The sequence below is a fragment of the Hemibagrus wyckioides genome, linkage group LG03, assembly GCF_019097595.1.
Source record: "Hemibagrus wyckioides isolate EC202008001 linkage group LG03, SWU_Hwy_1.0, whole genome shotgun sequence".
Classification (NCBI taxonomy): domain Eukaryota; kingdom Metazoa; phylum Chordata; class Actinopteri; order Siluriformes; family Bagridae; genus Hemibagrus; species Hemibagrus wyckioides.
Window position 1 is genome coordinate 8109065 of NC_080712.1, and position 20535 is coordinate 8129599.

Here is a 20535-nt window from a genome sequence, read left to right on the forward strand (position 1 = left end):
GATGATGAGGTACCCATCGTTTGAAGATGGACGGATAGATAGATAGATAGATAGATAGATAGATAGATAGATAGATAGATAGATAGATAGATAGATAGATAGATAGATAGATAGATAGATAGATAGATAGATAGATAGATAGATAGATAGACCAACATAGAGGCAAGCAGATAGATAGATAGATAGATAGATAGATAGATAGATAGATAGATAGATAGATAGATAGATAGACAGACAGACAGACAGACAGACAGACAGACAGGTAGGTAGGTAGGTTAGTTAGTTAGTTTATTGATGATGAGGTACCCATCGTTTGAAGATGGACGGATAGATAGATAGATAGATAGATAGATAGATAGATAGATAGATAGATAGATAGATAGATAGATAGATAGATAGATAGATAGATAGATAGATGGACAGACAGACCAACATAGAGGCAAGCAGGCAGATAGATAGATAGATAGATAGATAGATAGATAGATAGATAGATAGATAGATAGATAGATAGATAGATAGATAGATAGATAGACAGACAGACAGACAGGTTAGTTAGTTAGTTTATTGATGATGAGGTACCCATCGTTTGAAGATGGATGGATAGATAGATAGATAGATAGATAGATAGATAGATAGATAGATAGATAGATAGATAGATAGATAGATAGATAGATAGATAGATAGAGGCAAGCAGGCAGATAGATAGATAGATAGATAGATAGATAGATAGATAGATAGATAGATAGATAGATAGATAGATAGATAGACCAACATAGAGGCAAGCAGGCAGATAGATAGATAGATAGATAGATAGATAGATAGATAGATAGATAGATAGATAGACAGACAGACACACAGACACACAGACAGACACGTGGACGGACGGACAGACAGACAGACAGATAATTTCTAGCTTATAAATGCTACCACAATATAAATGTTTATCTATATCATTATTTCAAAGCATATGTTCTAGATTAGCAGTTAAGGTTCTGGGTTCTGTGCTAGTCTTCAGAAAGTTAAATCAGAGTGCCTCTTCTGGTATTCACAAATAAAGATGCTCTGTGCCTGGTCTCTATTCTGCATCGCTTATCAGCTGCTTTATATAAATCATCTGCATTAAATTACATTCAAATGTTATTCTAGTATAAAGTATTTCATCTGCAGTACTCTTGCTGTATGTCTAGATTAAAATCCCTGAACCTTCCCTGTCTCTAAGTTGTCTATTAACCTCCCCTTGTCCTGAGGTTGAATTATCCTTCCGGGATATGTTAGTGGCATTTAAAGATGTAATCTAATCCAAACACCAGAATCCAATCACTTGCTGGCCCTGATGCTTTTCCGTAGTGATATCCAACAGATATCCAACTTTTCATCATAGATCTTGCTATAAGCGAAACTGTGATTAAGTCTTCGATTAATTCTCCGCCGTAGGGTCACGGTGTAGCTCAGACACTTTCACTGGGAAAATGTCACATAGGAAAGATGCTTTTTAGTTATTCAGGGCCAATAGATTAAACTCTTGCAACAGTGAGAAGGTCATGCGTGAGTGCAGCACTTTTTTTTACGTAGTCACTCCATTGAGAAAACATGCAGTGAAGCAAGAACCTTATCTGTCTCCTGATGAACTTCAGTCACAGACGTCATTCGGGTGTTCTCTCTCTGAAGCAGGCTCTGACTGGTATTAGCATGTCTACCTCCTTCCTGCATTTAGATGAAGATAACACGGTTAGCATTAGCATTAGTTAAAAAAAATCGAGATATCGTAATATAGTCAATCAATACAGTGGCACATTTACTCTTTGTATAACAGAAGATGGATGTATACAAGGCAATTTTAACCTTTACGTCTGTGTCTAATTTATTTTTCCTTAAAAAGATTTCTGGACACCTGACCCATCACACCAATATGTGCTTATTGAACAGATTTGGCTGCTGTGGATAGAACCACTTAGAGACCATCACGTCGTCTCTGAACTGCCGTTTCATCAGCAGGAAGTGCTAATTTTATAATGAACTACACTGACCTGTTAGTTCCTCAAGCATTCTTGGTTGCTGCTGAAGAAAGGACATTATTTACATTTACATTATTTAATGTCCAGTGTCACACAAATAAGGATGAGGTTCCCTTTTGAGCCTGGTTCCTCTCAAGGTTTTTTCTCATCTCTTGCTCATTTGTGATAAATAGTAACTTAACTTTATATATTTTTTTCTGTTTCTATACTTCTGTAAAGGTGCTTTGTGACAATATTCATTGTTAAAAGCATTATTTAAATAATCTGAACTGGATTTTGTTCCATCTCTTCTGGGAAGGTTACTGTGTGGATTTGTGTTCTTTCAGCCACAAGAGCGTCAGTAAGATCAGGCACTGATGGTCAGGTGAGGCGGTCTGGGGTGCAATCAGTGTTCTAGTTCATCAGAATGTTATATACTGTGCTTGAGGTCAGGGATCTGTGCAGGACACCTGAGTTCTTCCACTCCAAGATTGGCAAATTCATGGAGCTTGCTTTGTGCACAGGAACATTGTAATGCTGGAGGTTCGGACCTCTTAGTTTCAGTGAAGGGAAACTGTAACACTACAGCATCCTGTACAGATGCATGTAGTCCAACTTTGTGGATACAGTTTGGGGAAGAAGCACACATGGGTGTGATGGTCAGGTTTTCACAAACCTTTGACCATATATTGTATATTAATGTTAATGTGTATCAATGTTAATGTGTATCATTTGCAAATAGCATTTATCCAAAGTTGTCTTGTAATGGAAGTAACTGTTAATATATTACATGGCAGGCGGCACGGAGGTTTAGTGGTTAGCATGTTCGCCTCACACCTCCGGTGTCCTGGGTTCAAGTCTTGCTCCCACTCACTGTGTGTGTGGAGTTCCTCCCCGTGCTTGGTGGGTTTCCTCCGGGTGCTCTGGTTTCCTCCCACAGTCCAAAGACTTGGTGGGTTTCCTCCGGGTGCTCCGGTTTCCAAAGACATGCTTCTAGGCGGATTGGAGTCTCTGAATTGCCCGTAGTGCGTGATTGCGTGAGTGAATGAGTGTGTGTTGGTGTATATAATTTAATGATGTCATATCATTTAATGATGGGTTGGCACTCCGTCCAGGGTGTATCCTGTCTTGATGCCTGATGACGCCTGAGAAAGGCACAGGCTCCCCATGACCCGAGGATAGATCGGATAAGCGGTACAGACAATGAAATGGAAAAATATTACATGGCAATATTACAGAGACCCTCCTAACATAGAGTTCTACTGACTTATGTATATTGAGTTGGACTAACATACAAACTCATATTGACTTATTTTTGTGTTCCACCGCAAACATCATATTTTAGGAGAAGATAATATCATTTATATTGAATTTACAGATTTATTTTTAGCTACAAGACTAAATTACGTAATTTGTTCGACCAGCAAAGTCTTTAGTAAGCAACAATTTAGCCAGCTAATTACGACGTGATGTAACTGTATAATTGTTTTTTCTTAAACACAAAGCGCTGTACAGTTTTATAGATTTATCAGTTATATCTGTATGTTGACTGACACACAGCAAGCACTAATATATACATTAAAAAAGTGTTTTAAAAGTAAAGAATTGTTTTTACTACTGATGATGTGAGCAGGCGTGGTGATTTAATATCACTTGCTACAACTTGGGGTTGAGGAGGTCAACCCTTTTCTGAGTAAGATTTCTCAGGTTTTATTTTTTGCCTTTAGTCATGAGTTTTGGTTGCAATAATAACTTTTTTTTTGTTTAATAAAAAAAAATAATGCATAAAAAAGGAATATAATCTCCTGATAGGGTAAGTTATTTATAAGTTAATTACTACTGTTATTATTATTATTTGAATAAACGTAAAATAGCTAGAAATGTGCTAAAAATGCCTAGACATTTCACCAATAAAAGATATTCTGTCAGAGGATAATTGTGCTGTTTTTAAGAATTTATTTCACCTGATGAAATGGTTTGTCTTGGAAAGTTTAAGATAAAACCAGATACTCACACCACCCATATGAACACTTTCATAATATGCAATAAACATCACTCCACAGGGCATCCAATCATCCTTACAAAGCCCAGAGTGCTTGGTCAGAGAGCCGAATAGTGATTGGCCGAGAGCCCGGTCGAGCCTCCTGCCCTGTTGGAAATCACAATGTCGTAATTTACAGTCGTAATTTAGTTAATCAACAGGCAAGCACTTTTTGGACACTTTAGAACAAATCTGGCCAATGTGAAAAATAATTTTCAAAGATCATGTATTTTTCCTGCTGAAAATATCCTATGGTAAGGTGTTTTTAGCTTTTGTGTGTATCTAAGCCGGCACTGAAGTGGACATTGACACCCTCTTTGTAGTTGGACTTTGAGATCAGCTGTGATTGCAGAGAAACGCCTCTTCGAGTGTCTGCAGAAATGATGGATTATATAAAGAGGGACAGATTAATCTTTCTTTCTCCAGCTTTAATCCAAACTGTCTGTTCCAGACACAAAGCTACCACCATCTCCAAGGGGATTACCTGAGCACTAGACTACAAATGTAAGTAACAACTCATTCTCCACATTCTCTAGATTATCCTAACACACACACAGAGAACACTTTTCTAAACATGGATTCGACCTGGCTTTAATTCCAGACAGTGATTCATCTACATTACACCACTTTACACATTTGCCTTACATTTAAAATAAGTTTGGGAAAAGGGTGGAATATAAAAGGCTTTAGTAATATAACAATTTTAAAATCTCAATTTTTGTCAAAAATGTTTGACGTTTTTCATTGAAAAAAAACAAAAACAAAAAAAAACAGGCTACTTTCATTAAATTAATAATTGTGTTATATTTTAGAAGTTATATTTTAGAATGAAATGATGTTGAATACGTGTTAGAAAATATAAACAGACTATTTATAAAACTATTAAACTCATATTTCTTTGAGGATGTAAGGAAATTGTTTTATTCTGAGGGCTGATAATTTTGCTCATTTGTGAAAAAAAAAAAAACAACCTGAAAATAATACAATTACCAGAAAATGATAAGAATTACATCATTTTACCTGGTAAGCTTATTAAAGAAAATAAGTAAAAAGGTCTAGAAATGAGGTTGATAGTCTATAAATCTGAAAATAACTAATATTCAAGATGTTAACAATTCTATTCTTACTTTTTTCCTCTTAATTGATCACTCGTGGTTCTGTTCTCTTGCATGAAGCTGTGATCATGGTGGGACTGAAGCCATCTGATGTTCCTCCTCCTTTGGGAGTGAAGGTACTGAGTGCAGGTACAGCTGCCTGCATCGCCGACCTCGTCACCTTCCCTCTGGACACAGCTAAAGTCAGACTACAGGTATATAACACGCACACACACTCCAGTGCTCTGAATCAGTGTGTAATTCGAACAGTATCCTGTTACATTTGCTGTGCACTTGAACATTGCTGTGATATTTGAACCCTTTATTTGAGCCTATATTGATTTGCAAAGTGCCTCATTATCAGCGAGACAGTTTATGTATCAGGGCATGTGACCTTTCAGGTAAAAACACTGACCGATATACAATAATAAGATAATAAGGATAAGATACATCATGTTCTCCTCATGTGTATAGTATCCTCACCATTCCTGAAGAATGTCTGGTGTACTGGTGTGTCTTAACTGCTTGTAGGTATAAATGAGTGTATGAGTATGTGTGTGTGTGCACAGTGCCATGCTCTACATGATTAATTTCCTTCTTGCACCCAGTGTTCCTGGGACTTGCTTAAGATTCATCAAAGCCTTACCAGGATAAAGTGTTTACTAAAGATAGATAAATAAATGAATTTAATGTCCTAAAATAAGGATGCAGTAAGGATGCCGTATATTTTTTTTTTGGGGGGGGGGGGGGAGAGAGAAATAGTATAAATTAATAAATTATTTCTTATTTTGATTTATAAATTACTCAGAGTGGATGACAGATGTTCTGGCATTAGGAATGTGATGCATAAAAAGATCAGCTGCATGTTTTGTTGTATGAAATATGACAAAGGAACAACGCAATACTGATGCAATTACATGACATTTTTCATTTGAATGAAGTTTTAAAGTCACACAGTGGGAAGTTATGGCTCAGGATATTAATGACTAGATATGGAGTGTGAACAAATTTCTTCAATTTGTTTAATAACCCTGTTCCCATTAAAAGTATTGTTTTTTTATTGCAAATATAACATTATATTAAGTGTGGCTAATGGGGGTGTAGTTAGGGTTATTAACAGACAATAGAGTTTTCTGGGTTTCTTGGTACAGACTTTTATGGTCTTCTTCTAAGCAGGAGAAGATTACTTTACATTCTACTCATGCTAAAACCTTAAGAGATGCTAGTTTCTGATTCAATGTCTGCATTCAGTATCTGTTTAATATTTTGCTAATAATACCTATAAGGCAGCCTGTCCTTTCTCATGTTAGTGTTTCTCTAGATACACTACAATTTCTGCCTGTTCTTGTTTTGTGTTCAGATCCAGGGTGAGAAGGTAGCAGTAGAAGCTGCCAAGAACATCCGATATCGTGGTGTGTTTGGGACGATCAGCACCATGGTGCGGACGGAGGGGCCTCGCTCGCTCTATAACGGCCTGGTGGCCGGCCTGCAGAGACAGATGGCCTTTGCGTCCATACGAATTGGCCTCTATGACAACGTCAAGAGCTTCTACACAGGAGGCAAAGATAGTGAGTGAGATTAAAAGAGCAAAAACAATATGGAATTATTATAGGTAATAATAACTAGGGATTGTATTCATAGGTGCTGAGTAGTTGTAGTAATATTTTTTCTATAGTTATGGTTATAACCAAAGCATTTAAAAAAACTTCAAGCTTTACACTTAAATCTACTGGAAACTTGATGTTTCTTTCTTAATTTAAGCCCATTCATTCTATCTACAGACCCTAACGTGGGTATCCGGATCCTGGCCGGCTGCACCACAGGGGCGATGGCTGTTTCCATGGCCCAGCCCACAGACGTGGTAAAAGTGCGCTTCCAGGCCCAGATGAACCTGCAGGGAGTCGCTCGGCGCTACAATGGGACCATGCAGGCATATAGACAGATCTTCCTCCTGGAGGGCCTGCGTGGACTCTGGAAAGGTTTGTGGATTAATCTGTACAGAAACTGATAGGTTTTATTGTGAAGGCATGTATTAAATATATTACACAGTATGTCAGTGTTCTAATGGTGACTGATGTTCTTGACAAGAAAACATCCTTCCTGGTCCATTATAAAAACATGAGCTATAAAAATGCTTCTTGGTATGAATGAATTTGTAAATGTGTTTGCACGGTGCTCTGACCAGGATAAAGAGTGTACTGAAAATGAACAAATAATTGAAATATTCTAATAATATATTTCATAATCTTTCAGGAACACTACCCAACATCACAAGGAATGCCTTGGTCAACTGCACAGAGCTCGTATCTTATGATCTTATCAAAGAAGCCATTCTCGGACACAAGCTGATGTCTGGTACGTGTGTTTATTCTGAACGCCGAAATGTCACCTATGCTCAACAGTCCGAATAATAAAACTCGTGAGAGGCATGTTTCATTATGAGCAATTCAGCAAACTCAGCTGAGATCGGATCAACCTCCAGCACAGAACAAAAGCATTCAATTCCAGCTGAGGCCAGTTTAATGGGTCAAAATCCAACAACAGCATCTGTTTACGTCGACCACTGATTGGTCAAAAATACGCACACCTACCTGGTCTGCTGATAAAAAAAAATGTCTTGACTGATTGTTATCTAATACGGAAGACCTTGCGAGAATTTTATTGCTCCATTCACAAGATACTTAAATAACACACAGGCAGTTCGGTTTAAAAGGCAATCGTTATCACTTGCACTTTATACTGTAGGATGTATTACTGAAAAGCTTCATACACTTACATAAAGACAGTGATAACAGAACAGAGTCTGGTATCCAGTCAACAAATTATTAAAGGAATTAAAATAAAATCAAAAACTTATTTAGTTGTTAAAGAAGCAGTATAGTTATTGGGGGGGGGGCATTGTTTTTAAATATGTAAATGTTTTCCAAACATTTGTGGCAACGTAAATGTAATTATTTAATAAAAAGAATAAAATACAGATTTATTCTGCCACTTATAATCTTAAAAAACCTTATAGTTTATACTACTTCTCTTTATTTGGCATAAAATAGTTTTTTTTAGTGCTATCGGATAAATGCTCTTGTTGATTGAATTCATGCTGTTGCAGATGTTGCCTATGCAAATGTTCTTTGAAGTAGCGCAGTATGTGCCAGGTATTGCTGAATGCTGATAGGACGGGGTCATAGGTGTGCCGAACCTCCGAAGCTGTACTGTAGTCTGTGTAATCAGCTTCACAGAAATGCTCTGTTGCACAACGTGTTGGATTACATAACGACACACGTAGAAATCCAAGCTTTCTCTTCATTAATATTTGCCAGTGTGAGCATGCGAAGCTGGGAGGATGGTTAACACATGCGTCAGCAGATCGTAGGTGTTCAGCAACGTCAGCATTTTGTCTGCTCCCTATTCCTTAAACATTTTGCACTTTTTGAAATCTAAATCTCTTGAACAAATTTAATCACTAACATGTTTTTTCACTCCGAGTTCAGAGTGACTTATTTTAACCCATCATAACCTACTATAGCCAACCCAAGGTCACAGAAGGTTCGGCTAGTATTTAGCTAACCAGCTAGTTATCTAGATTACATTTATCATCATCAGTAATAAAGATGGATAAAGATTGCTTTGGCAACGAGGAGGTCTTTACTTTGGCCGAAAATCAAGATAAGAGAAATGAGCTGTTTGTATGATACGACCGTATGCATCCACAGTTAACACACACACATTTTTTATATATATATATATATATATATGGCCAAAAGTTAACCATCGCACCCATATGAGCATGGTTCACACAGCGTTGCTAAAACATTACCAACCATACACAACAGTGTAGGATATCTTTGTATACTGCATTGAAATTTCCCTTCACTGCAATTAAGAGGTTCGAACCTGTTCTAGCATGACAATGTTCTGTGAGCACCAACATCAGAGTCTGACCTCACTAATGCTTTTGGCTAAATGAGCACAGATATGTTTTAAAATCTCAGCCTTTCTGGAAGATTGGAGGTTATTTTAACATCAAATGAGATGTACATGCACATATGGATATGAATGCCACACACTTTTGCCCATTTAGTCTAATGGAACAGATTTATTATCTCCGTCTATATTAAAATACTGAAAAACAAATTTTCGCACTGAACACATCAATCACCAAGTGTATTGTCTTCCTACCCTAGCTACAATCTGTTGCAAAGTTTCAAAATACTTTAGCCACTTTGCTCTTTTCTACCAAGTTGCTTTAAACCATTTACTGTTTTTTGGTATTGCTTGCAATTGTGCATTTTATATAAAGGACCTCACCACTTCTGTTCAATGTTCCATTACAGATAACCTGCCGTGTCATTTCGTCTCTGCGTTCGGCGCCGGCTTCATCACCACGGTCATCGCCTCTCCCGTGGACGTGGTGAAGACTCGCTATATGAACTCTCCTCCTGGTCAGTACAAAAGTGCTGTCAATTGTGCCTGGACCATGATGACCAAAGAAGGACCTACAGCTTTCTACAAAGGGTAAGAGAAACCCTCACACACACTTTCACGTCAATCAATCAATCAATCAATCAAAACCATTTTGGAAGGAATAATAAATAATTAATTTGAAAAATAATTAATAATGATTGTGTGCAGAGGATGCTTATGGTCTTGACAATAGAATATCCATACATACAATTTGTGGCCAAAAGTATCAGTACACCTGGCTATCTCACCCATGTGGCAAAAGTTTGGGGAAAAACATGTGATTGTGATGGGCCCTATAGTGCATTTACATTTACAGCACCTTTATCCAGAGTAGTGCACAAAACAGTGCCTAGATTCATAAAAACATCCTATGTATAAATAATACAGGTTAAATGAATACCTGCTATAAAACAAAGCAATGTAATTTGGTTTCAGTTGTATTTCTGTCCATTTTCTCGCAGATTTGTGCCCTCATTTCTCAGACTGGGATCATGGAACATCGTCATGTTTGTGTCGTTCGAGCAGCTGAAGAGAGCCATGATGGCCTCTAAAAAGAAGATGGAAGCCCCTATGTAGAGGAAAAAAAAGACTCTTGCTCCTATGTTAAACGCACTGACTCACTGAACAAGCTGCCATTTGTGCTGAAGGAAAGAAAAATCAGCAAAAGCAGGTGGCTGGATATTTAATTTATAAGTCTTGAACCGAAGATGAAAAAACAGGAAGAATGCTCACCCTAAGCTTCACTCTATACTGCGGTCTGAGAGAGAGGAAAGCGTAGCCAGTTCATGTTTACCATGATAATCACATTTTCTCACTGAGCCTCTGTGTGTGTGTGTGTGTGTGTGTGTGTGTAAAGGTTTATGATGTATGGGTCCAGTGATGTGGCAGTAACTGGTGGATGATGAAGAGCCACATGCTGCACTTTGCCCTCTGTTCACTAAACTACTCAAACATACAAGGTGGCTTTGCACACAACCCATGTCTTTGTTTTTATAATTATTATTAATACTAATGAATCCTTTGTTTAAAAAAGGACACTGTTTTTAATTTATGTTGAACTGTTTACTGTGTTAACTCACCACTCGATTGCTGTCAGCTTGTAGGAGAAATGTGCAAGCCACAACGTAAGCTTTGACGGCAAACAGAATGAAAAGTACATTTCTAAAATAAATATATATTTAGTTAAAGTACACCGAATGGTTTGTTTTCCCTTATTTGAGTCACCCGACTCTGTATCTACTAACCCTTCCTTCACCTACCTCAACCAAGTATCTGAAATATAAAACACAGATTTTAAGCACAAATGTATTTATTCACATTAGCCATGTAGCCAGCTGTACAAAGCGAGTCTAATACAGGAGGCATTACATACATAAACTCACCACTTTGTTCATTTTAACTGACTTAAAGCAATAGTTTGGCCAAAAGGGTTTTTAGCTACACACTGTAGCCGAGAACATGTTTGGTGTCCAGTTTGTTTCTTTAGCTCTACATTAATGAAGCAAGTGTTACCAACAAGTAATGTAAAATAACTCTACATTCACGCAAGCAAAGATGTTTCTCTAACGGGTGAGGCCTGTCCAGCTGATGAGAACAGTAGTAGCCAAAATGTATGGCATATACACTGATCAGTCATAACATTATGATCACTGACAGGTGACATGATTAACACTGATTATCTCCTCATCATGGCTCCTGTTAATGTGTGGGATATATTAGGCAGCAAGTGAACTTCGTCCTCAAAGTTGATGTGTTAGAAGCAGGAAAAATGGGAAAGTGTAAGAATTTGAGCGAGTTTAATAAGGGCTCAATTGTGATGGCTAGACCACTGGATCAGAGCATCTCCAAAACTGCAACTCTTGTGGGGTGTTCCCGGTCTGCAGCGGTCAGTATCTATCGAAAGTATCCTTTAAGTCCTGTGAGTATCCTGCCTCCATGGGCCCCACCACACAACTAAAGGCTCTGCTGCTAACATCTTGGTGCCAGATACCACAGCACACCTTCAGGGATCTTGTGGAGTCCGTGCCTCGACAGGTCAGGGCTGTTTTTAGCAGCTTATAATGTTATGCCTGATCGGTGTATCTTGCTATATGATTTACACACACCACTGTTGTTTACTTTTGATTGGCCTGTTACATAGCAGATTATAAATATAAGACATCTCACCAGAGGCACAAATAATCTCTGGTACTTGCTCAGAAGCTTTACTTTTCCTTCAAAAGGCTCTTTGAGCATTTACCGAAAGGTCCTACATGTGAAAAAAAGATTAAATATTTTTCAATTCCACATTTTTCTTCTGTTTTTAAAAACGTCAAACAATACATAAGAACTAACTGCAAATAAGTTGAGAAGTGGAGAAACATAGTAGCACACCTCCCATATGATTGGTGTGAGGAATCATTCGAGCTAATCATTTGTATTTTGATATTTCACTGAACTCATGTCACACATGTACATGTGCGTGTCACGGTTTAGTATCAGACAGATTTGCTTGTATATATTCTTACACTTTATGACACAATGCTGTCTATAAAAGGGAGAAAATTATGTTGCAAGGGGTAAATATATCAGTAGCTCCATCCTGAACCTGATTTTTTTTTGTCTTCTTTAGCATGTAGTTTGGGGTCACTTGGTGCAAACAATGGCTCAGGGATGAGGTTATGAATTTTGTTTGATACAAAATGATGAAAATGCACAAATGCTAACAGCTAAACGATATATTTTTTACAGGAAAGTGTGCACACAATGCTAAATAAGGTTCCCTTACTTAGTAGACACCAAAAATCTTATTCTTGACGGTGAAACAAGAAATGTAAATTTCATTTTAAGCCACACTATGACTTTAATGTGAACACTAGAACCATACAGTATTTTCACTGTTACTGATTACAGAATAACACACCAAATACATAAAGCATTAATATTTGTTATAAAGCTATACTAGTGTTTTGTTGGGCTGAATGCATTAGCAAACGAAAAGCATTAAAACATGCAAAAACACACTGCATTGTCCATGTGCAAGACAATTGAACACAAGTCTCATTTGGATCATATAGGATTTTCCCTATCGTCATAAATATCAAATTCCTGAGATGAACACTGAGGAAACCGACAGGAACCATAAATATAACTCAAATTTCAAGTACGAGCAGAATCGTTAATCATTTTAATTATGTCCAAAAATAAAAATTCTATTGGTAAGTGGTGACACAACTGAGCTCTACGGTATTGTGCTCGGGAATGATCTTAAGGTTTGTAAATCTGCTACTTGTTACTGTGTTTAAAAACAGGAAGCATAAAGAGGGATGTGCTTAAAAGCTATTATTCAGTCATCATTTTCTTTTAGTCAGTCATAGAACAAAAAACCTCTTAGTCATCAGGGAAGTTTTTAGAGTCGATCTTTAGGATGAGAGACACATCCGGCTCCAGAAGGAACCCTTTCACCTTGTCGTGGAACTTCTCTCTGTAGATGTTGAACTCCATGATGCTCGCAGGCTTTTCTTCCACCCAGAACTTATCAAACTCGTATGCCAGGTAACCTTTAAAACAAAACATTAGTTGGAACAAATCGTTTGTTTGTATATATACACCGATCAGGCATAACATTATGAGAGGTGAAGTGAATAAGACTGATGATCTCCTCATCATGGCACCTGTTAGTGGGTGGGATATATTAGACAGCAAGTGAACATTTTGTCCTCAAAGTTGATGTGTTAGAAGCAGAAAAATGGGCAAGCGTAAGGATTTGAGCGAGTTTGACGAAGGGCCAAATTGTGATGTCTAGACCACTGGATCAGAGCATCTCCAATATTGCATCTCTTGTGGGGTGTTCCCGGTCTGCAGTGGTCAGTATCTATCAAAAGTGGTCCAAGGAAGGAACAGTGTTGAACCGGTGACAGGGTCATGGGCGGCCAAGGCTCACTGATGCACGTGGGGAGCGCAGTCTGGGCCATGTGATCCGATCCAACAGACGAGCCACTGTTGCTCAAATTGCTGAAGAAGTTAATGCTGGTTCTGATAGAAAGGTGTCAATCACAGTTTGTTGAGTATGAGGCTGCATAGACACAGTCCAGTCAGGGTGCCCATGCTGACCCCTATGTGCCAAAAGGTGTCAGAATGCACAGTGCATGACAGGTCAAGGGCTGTTTTGGCAGCAAAAGGGAAACCAACACAATATTAGGCAGGCGGCCATAATGTAATGCCTGGTTGGTGTATTTATAGTAGTACAGACAATGCTAAAATCCACAAAACATTTTTGTAAATTTTTTTAGATATTAATGTAAGTATCACAATATCATTAAATAAATTATAGCATAGCACTGTTCAGTTCTTTTATATTTTTTTTATATTGTTTTAATCAGCAAGCATGAATCAAGCATTGGAACTGAATGCTACTTCATTCTTACAACCAAAATGATGAACTGAAATGATTCTGTGGCTTAAAAAATAATCCCCGCACAGATCCTAAAAAGCAATACTGAACAAAATGTATGAACAACAACAGAAAAAAAAAACAGATGGAGATTGATCCATCTATTAAACATAAGGAAACATGGTGCAGTTTAGAATTGTTAAAATATGGTCAGTTTTAGCCCAACTCTGTTCTAATCCATTTTTAGAGATGATGTTTGCTTTTACATCTTTGGCAAATATACTCCATTTCTGGTGCAAGACTGACTTAATCAGGGAGCGATCTAGTGAGACTGCACCCCCTCTAGTGAATAAATAATGAATTACCAATAAGGGTTAGAAGAGCACTGCATGCCTGAGCTGAAAGCAGGCATTTTATTCTTGTAATATAATGTCCTGTGTGATGAGTGTTTACACCTCCCTGAAAACCCCTGTGCATGAGACTGGTATGGTTTAAAGGTTACTACTTTGACTTACAGTAAAACAGGTGGAAGTGGTGAATGTGCGGTTTCCCTGCCACAGTATTGTAGAAATGAGGCTTCAGAGCACCACTCCTCAGTAAACTATAGGCCATCTCAGTCAAGTTGATACCCACTATGGCGTAAGAGTACCTGTGTGCAGATACACACCAATAAGGTAAGATTTCACTGAAGAATGCACACCTTAGGATATCCTATCAGTGTGTTTAAATAGGTGAAAATGGCTTACCCCAGTGAGGGATGGTTGGCATGGGACAGGACGTGTCGTGCTGCTTTAGTGTAATTCTCACTGAAAAAGCTTTTTTTGGCCAAACAAACAAAGAAAGCTTTTCAAAAGTAATCCATTACGTACAGATATGAACAAACAGTTTGATTATTAAATACACAGATTTTTTGATACTCTGAGACTTACACAAGGTTTACCAGGCCAAGCAGGCCCATCCCTCTGAAGTCAGTCTTTGGATCATCACCTTGAAAGCCAATGCTGCCCCAGTGCTTGGTGATTCGAGACTCCAACTTAACGGCCGGCATCAACAAATCCCACAACTAGCCAAAAAAAATCACATTAAACAACATTGTGTTTGTTTTAATATTGATAGTTTGTGTCTCTGATACATTAAAACGCCATGACTTTCCTACCTCTGCCCCTCTTCCGGTTTTTAACTACTTTAAACTACAATATAAGTACTGGGCAAAAATATTAAGCAACAGAAAAGGAATAGAACAGGTTGGAGTACACAATTAAAGAAAAATAATAATTTATAATCGTAACACACTATCCTAACAGCATGTCCATAAGGGTCTTATTCCTTAAACATCAGCAACATTTCTTAATTCTAAAAACAATTTTTACTTAATAAAAATACAATGGTGACACATGATATAGCAGGAATATTCAGTTGTTCCCTCATCAGCGAGTCATTCGACTCAGAATTCCAAATGAACAAGGTTCCCAATATTGAGTTTTTGGATATAAATAAACCTGATATTGCAACAACATGGAGCCAGAGTTACTTTTAAAGCTTATAAGCTTATACGTGTGTGTGTGTGTGTGTGAGCATTGATACAGTTTCAGTTCTGGATGTTGAGGAGGCTGATAGCTTGAGAAAAGAAACTGTTACACAGTCTGGTTGTGAGGGCCTGAATGCTTCAGTTCCTCTTTCCAGATGGCAGGAAGGTGAAGAGAGTGTGTGAATCACAATAATGCGATTATTGTGTTTTATTTCTATCTACAGTCATCGCTAACCACCACACTAATGCAATGTCTATTCAAACAAATCCTTTCATAAACATCCAGCAAAAACAGGCATTCACAAAGAACAGTGCCTCTCAGAGCCTATTCTGTATAATCAGTGGCTAAAGGCTTTATGAAACTGATTACCAAGAACCACTTATAAGCCCACTTAACCCTCAGATACTTGGCTACAGAACTGGAGAACAACTGCCAGACATACTTATTTATTGCCAATTAGTCCAATATATCAACTGCACAGAAAATGTGTGCCAATTATGGTTTAAGTCACAGCAACGTTTGTGTGTTTTTGCTGAATATTGATAGATGAAAAGTCTATTTTCTCTCCAAATGAAGCAAAGGTCCAGTTCTAGGTTATTTACCTTCTTATTTTCTACCAAGACTCGCAAGAGGCTCGCAAATGTACAGATCAATCACCTAGATCAATACACTCCAAACTCACAGCAACCATTCCAAGAAGCAAATCTATGTCTCATGTTTGGCTTTTCTGTCTGGTGAATTTTATCCCAGGTTTGGTCTGGCTGCTGCTACATCTGAGAAATCCTGCATCACTATAGATATTGGGCACAGATCCTACATTCCGCAGCTAAACCATAAATCTTCATCGATTCTAATGACGTTAATGGACCTGAAGGCTAGTAAGAATCTCAAATCACTCACCTTAAGAAGCAATTTCTCATGTTCTTCATTTTCTGAGTCAAACACCTCTTTTCTTAGCTCTTCTACCGTGGTGAACAGGGTGTTATAGCCACTTATTTGTATGAGGCATTTATGAAGATTCACCTTAAACCTTCAATTAAAATAACAATTAATATAAAAGAGTATCACTAATCACTACAAAAACAAGATCTATTGTGATCAAACTTACTTGGGATCTTTTTGCTCTTTGATACCCTTCTCTTTCACAATTTGTGTCACACAGCCCTCCACTGCATCTTCCTTCACATTCACAGCATCTTGCAGCACCTGAACAACACAACAGACACATTTCATTTCATGTGAGAGAAAAGGTCACCCTATTGTCTGTAATACATTCTTCAATTCAATGTATCTGTATAGCACTTTTAACACTGTCTCAAAACAGCTTTGCAGCAGTATTACCCGTGATACTAATATTCAGTATTTACACTGATGCTGCTTGTAAGTATGAACTAACTACACAAAGTTAATTTACCTTTAACTAATTAGCTAATTTAATACGAATAATTACATTTAAAATAAAAAAGCTACAAAGCACTGGAATATTGTTTGTATTATTATAATGAATATTAATTTCGCATAAAACATATCAGTCTTGTACAGTAGCTAAACTGGGGACAGAGAAGCGGCCACTAACACTAGCCTCGGCTTCACCTCATGAGACTCTAGCATGAAATTAAACTTATTTATTACACTGGCCTTTCTGGATCTGTTTTAAATAAAAAAATATCAGTAAGTGTGATCACAATGGAAAAACATACCCCACCTTGTTTTTTGAAGATTTCAGGGAGTTTTCTGAAATGAGAAAAAAAAATGCAGGTTGTAGGTTTGATGAGAAAATGCCACAATATCTGGAAACATAACAGATATTTGGTCATGCATCTGCAATCAGGTAGAGAATCTCTATTACATGACATGATAATTAGAAATGTTAAATAAAGACAAGAGAGAAGCAGCACAACAGTTTGTGAAAAACTGATCATCACCCCCATATTTGTTTCTTCCCCAAACACAACTGTCTTTGTATGCTGTTGAACGTTTTTGAACATTTTTCTTCATTGGAACTAAGAGACCCAAACCTGTTCCAGCATGACAATGTTCTTGGGCACAAAGCAAGCTCCATGCCAAGGTTGAGGTGGAAGAACTTGAGTCCTGCACGGAGCCCTGACCTCAACCCCACTAAACCATTTTTGGATGAACTCAAAAACTAACTGGACCCCAGACCTCATCACCCAACATCAGTGCCTGATCTCACTAATGCTCATGGCTGAATGATCACAAATCCCCAGAGCCACGCTCCAAATTCCTAATGAATAGATTTCCTAAATGAAAGGAGTGGAGGTTATTATAGCAACAAAGCTGGACTATATTTGGAATGGAATGTTCAACAAACACATGAGTACGATGGCCATGTGTCCACAAAACCTATGAATGAATTGAATCCTGAATCTCAGGACCCAATGAACCTGACATAAGGTCACCGATTGGCAAAGAAAAGAAACAGTGGATCATTTCCAACTCAGTTGTGCTGAGTTATGCCAGAGCAAGAGCGTGACTGTGTTGACGGTTATATTAGCATGAAAGTTAAAGCTTCAGTTGCTGACCTGTTTAAGATGAGTATACAGATGAGGAAGTGAGAGAGCTAGACAGACTAAAGTGCCACTGCATCGCTCTGCTTACACTGAGTGAAGAATAAATCTCACTACCTGACAACACTACCAGCAAATAGTGCTCATTTTGATTTACTACAAAAAAAAATATTGACAATTATAAAGCGTAATATGCGAGTGGTTCAGGGTGAGGTTATATCAGTGTATTTACAGGGAACCATACCTATTCTTGTGGTCCTGGCCGCTCCAGGCTCATATCCCTGGCAGATCCGCTGCAGCTCACATTTTCCTGTGATTTGTCTGAGAAACCATTTCATCCAGAACCACAGAAAGGAGCCACACAGGTACTGGCAGATCGTGTCCAACATCATCTGTAACACAAACAAACAAGTAAATAAATGATTATCAAGAGTTATGAAAAGCAAAGCTGTGTTAAAGATCTGAGCAATTACATGATGGTGGAGAAATTTATTACAAAATATTCTTCAAAAAAACTTGCATATGGATTACATAAATAACTCAAAATGTTAATTATCTGGATCACTTAGTACCCCAAAATTTTGTCCCGTTCCCCCTGTCTTCAAATGGGTTTCCTAACGTGACTACAGTTACCTCTAACCTCACAAAAACATGTACACTATACTGCCAAAGGTTTTTGGGACACCTCTCCAAATCATTGAATTCAGGTGTTGGTATTCAGGGCTTGGACTCGGCCCCTTAGTTCCAGTGAAAGGAACTCTTAATGCTTCAGCTTCATACCAAGACATTTTGGACATTTTGCTCCCAACTTTGTGGGAACAGTTTAGCGATGGCCCCTTCCTGTTCCAACATGACTGCACACCAGTGCACAAAGCAAGGTCCATAAAGACATGGATGCGTGAGTTTGGTGTGGAGGAACTTCCTGACCTCAACCTGATAGAACACCCTTGGGATGAATTAGTGCAGAGACTGTGAGCCAGGCCTTCTCGTCCAAGATCAGCGCCTCACGAATGTGCTTCTAGAGAAATGGTCAAAAATTCCCATAAACACACTCCTAAACCTTGTGAAAGCCTTCCCAGAAGAGTTGAAGCTGTTATAGCTGCAAAGGGCGGGCCAATTCTATATTAAATTCACGTGCATGTAAAAGCAGACGTCCCAGTTTTGGCCTGGCTCTCAGTCTCCGCTCTAATTCATCCCAAAGGTGTTCCATCAGGTTGAGGTCAGGACTCCACACCAAACTCGCTCATCCATGTCTTTATAGACCTTGCTTTGTACACTGGTGTACAGTCATGTTGGAACAGGAAGGGGTCATTTCCCAAACTGTTCCCACAAAGTTGGGAGCATGAAATTGTTTAAAATGTCTTGGTATGAAGCTGAAGCATTAAGAGTTCCTTTCACTGGAACTAAGGGGCCGAGTCCAAGCCCTGAATACCAACACCTGAATTCAACGATTTGGAGAGGTGTCCCAAAACTATTGGCAATATAGTGTAGGTGGACTGGCTACACTAGGTGGCACCTAGGTGTAAATATGCATGCCCTGTGATGGACTGGCATCCCGTTTTTCTTGGATTCAATATGGAATAATGATTCAAAAATGAGATTTTTAGGATGGCAGGTCAGTCATGGACTTCACCTCCGTCTCATCTACAATAATATGTAAACACGTACCCAGCTTATCAATCCTACCAACTATAACAACTTGATTAAACATTAAATTGTTTAAAATGATGATTTATCAGACGTTTGCCTATGTGTCAGAAATACATGCTGTATCGCAAATCCCAATAAGTGTAGTGCACTTATATAGGTAGCTAGCTAGTGAGGAGTGAATTGTTAAAGAAAAAGAAAACTACAGTCAACAAAGGTAAACTGATCTACTATCATGCAGGACAAAATAATTAAAAAATTGGACGTTAATACTAATGACAGATAAGTCCATTAGTGCTCCAGATAGCTGGCTAGCTAACAGGCTAAGTGACTCAAACAGGTTGTCAGTAGTTACCACTATAGACAGTTAGCTTAGTCTGCTAGCTAGCCGGTCCGGATACATTATAAAGTATATGTTTTTTTTTCTTACACCCTCTGCTCCTTGAAGACGAAAAACAATCCTTGGTCAACTTCAATTAAAATTTAAGAAACTGTAAAAAAAACAAAACAAAAAACCGTACTTAATTCGGAGTTAGCTCAAATGCTAACTGGCGTCGAACCAACCTTCTGAACTGCATTCTGTCCTCACATTCAATGGCCGGATTCTGCCCGCGTGTCAATATTAATATCTAGTGCACTACGTAGGGTGTAGAATCCTACTAGTTTAAAGTCGACGTAGTCTACCTATATAGAGATCTCAAAGCCATTTGAAACGCATCCAAGCTTTTACGGCGCATGCGCGGAAAATTTAATACCCCACTGCATAAAGGCAGGACGGATTTTCGGACACAAGATGGCGGCAGTTCACCGCAAACACATTACACTAATGGCGACGCAATAAACGTTGTGTTTGATTTCTCTTTACAGTT

At 38.2% G+C, this 20535-nt stretch overlaps 2 protein-coding genes and 1 long non-coding RNA gene across 5 annotated transcripts; 1 reads left to right on the forward strand and 2 right to left on the reverse strand.

The window, feature by feature from the left end:
• Window positions 1-1161: 1161 nt before the first annotated feature.
• LOC131351025 (uncharacterized) lies at window positions 1162-5302 on the reverse strand. Its single transcript, XR_009204328.1, has 3 exons — window positions 5163-5302; window positions 4009-4143; window positions 1162-1704 (listed from the first exon to the last, which is right to left on the reverse strand). It is a non-coding gene; the product is annotated as an uncharacterized LOC131351025 (long non-coding RNA).
• Window positions 4389-10782, forward strand: ucp1 (uncoupling protein 1). The gene is made up of 7 exons (XM_058386110.1): window positions 4389-4539; window positions 5211-5344; window positions 6490-6697; window positions 6911-7108; window positions 7383-7484; window positions 9461-9641; window positions 10052-10782. The coding sequence occupies exons 2-7, from the start codon at window positions 5219-5221 to the stop codon at window positions 10164-10166; spliced, it is 930 nt and encodes a 309-aa protein (XP_058242093.1). The 5' UTR covers window positions 4389-4539; window positions 5211-5218; the 3' UTR covers window positions 10167-10782.
• elmod2 (ELMO/CED-12 domain containing 2) lies at window positions 10411-20379 on the reverse strand. Of its 3 annotated transcripts, none has more exons than XM_058386113.1 (9): window positions 20231-20379; window positions 18264-18411; window positions 17197-17225; window positions 16600-16697; window positions 16392-16521; window positions 14892-15025; window positions 14709-14777; window positions 14478-14611; window positions 10411-13129 (listed from the first exon to the last, which is right to left on the reverse strand). In XM_058386113.1, exons 2-9 carry the CDS (start codon window positions 18409-18411, stop codon window positions 12960-12962), a joined length of 912 nt encoding a protein of 303 aa, XP_058242096.1. In that variant the 5' UTR covers window positions 20231-20379; the 3' UTR covers window positions 10411-12959. The 3 variants fall into 3 exon arrangements, with proteins under 3 accessions (XP_058242096.1, XP_058242095.1, XP_058242094.1); XM_058386112.1 differs by having other exon boundaries at window positions 20188-20343; XM_058386111.1 differs by having other exon boundaries at window positions 20097-20286.
• Window positions 20380-20535: the final 156 nt, after the last annotated feature.

Excerpts from the sequence above, each read along its gene's own strand:
- ucp1 (XM_058386110.1), top strand. The coding sequence starts at position 5,219 with ATGGTGGGACTGAAGCCATCTGATGTTCCTCCTCCTTTGGGAGTGAAG. Across the intron at positions 5,345-6,489 it reads CAGCTAAAGTCAGACTACAG|ATCCAGGGTGAGAAGGTAGC; the intron begins GTATATAACACG and ends TTTTGTGTTCAG. Across the intron at positions 6,698-6,910 it reads CTACACAGGAGGCAAAGATA|ACCCTAACGTGGGTATCCGG; the intron begins GTGAGTGAGATT and ends TTCTATCTACAG.
- elmod2 (XM_058386113.1), bottom strand. The coding sequence starts at position 18,411 with ATGATGTTGGACACGATCTGCCAGTACCTGTGTGGCTCCTTTCTGTGG. Across the intron at positions 16,522-16,599 it reads AAAGAGCAAAAAGATCCCAA|GTTTAAGGTGAATCTTCATA; the intron begins GTAAGTTTGATC and ends TTTTAATTGAAG. Across the intron at positions 14,612-14,708 it reads GCCAACCATCCCTCACTGGG|GTACTCTTACGCCATAGTGG; the intron begins GTAAGCCATTTT and ends ATCTGCACACAG.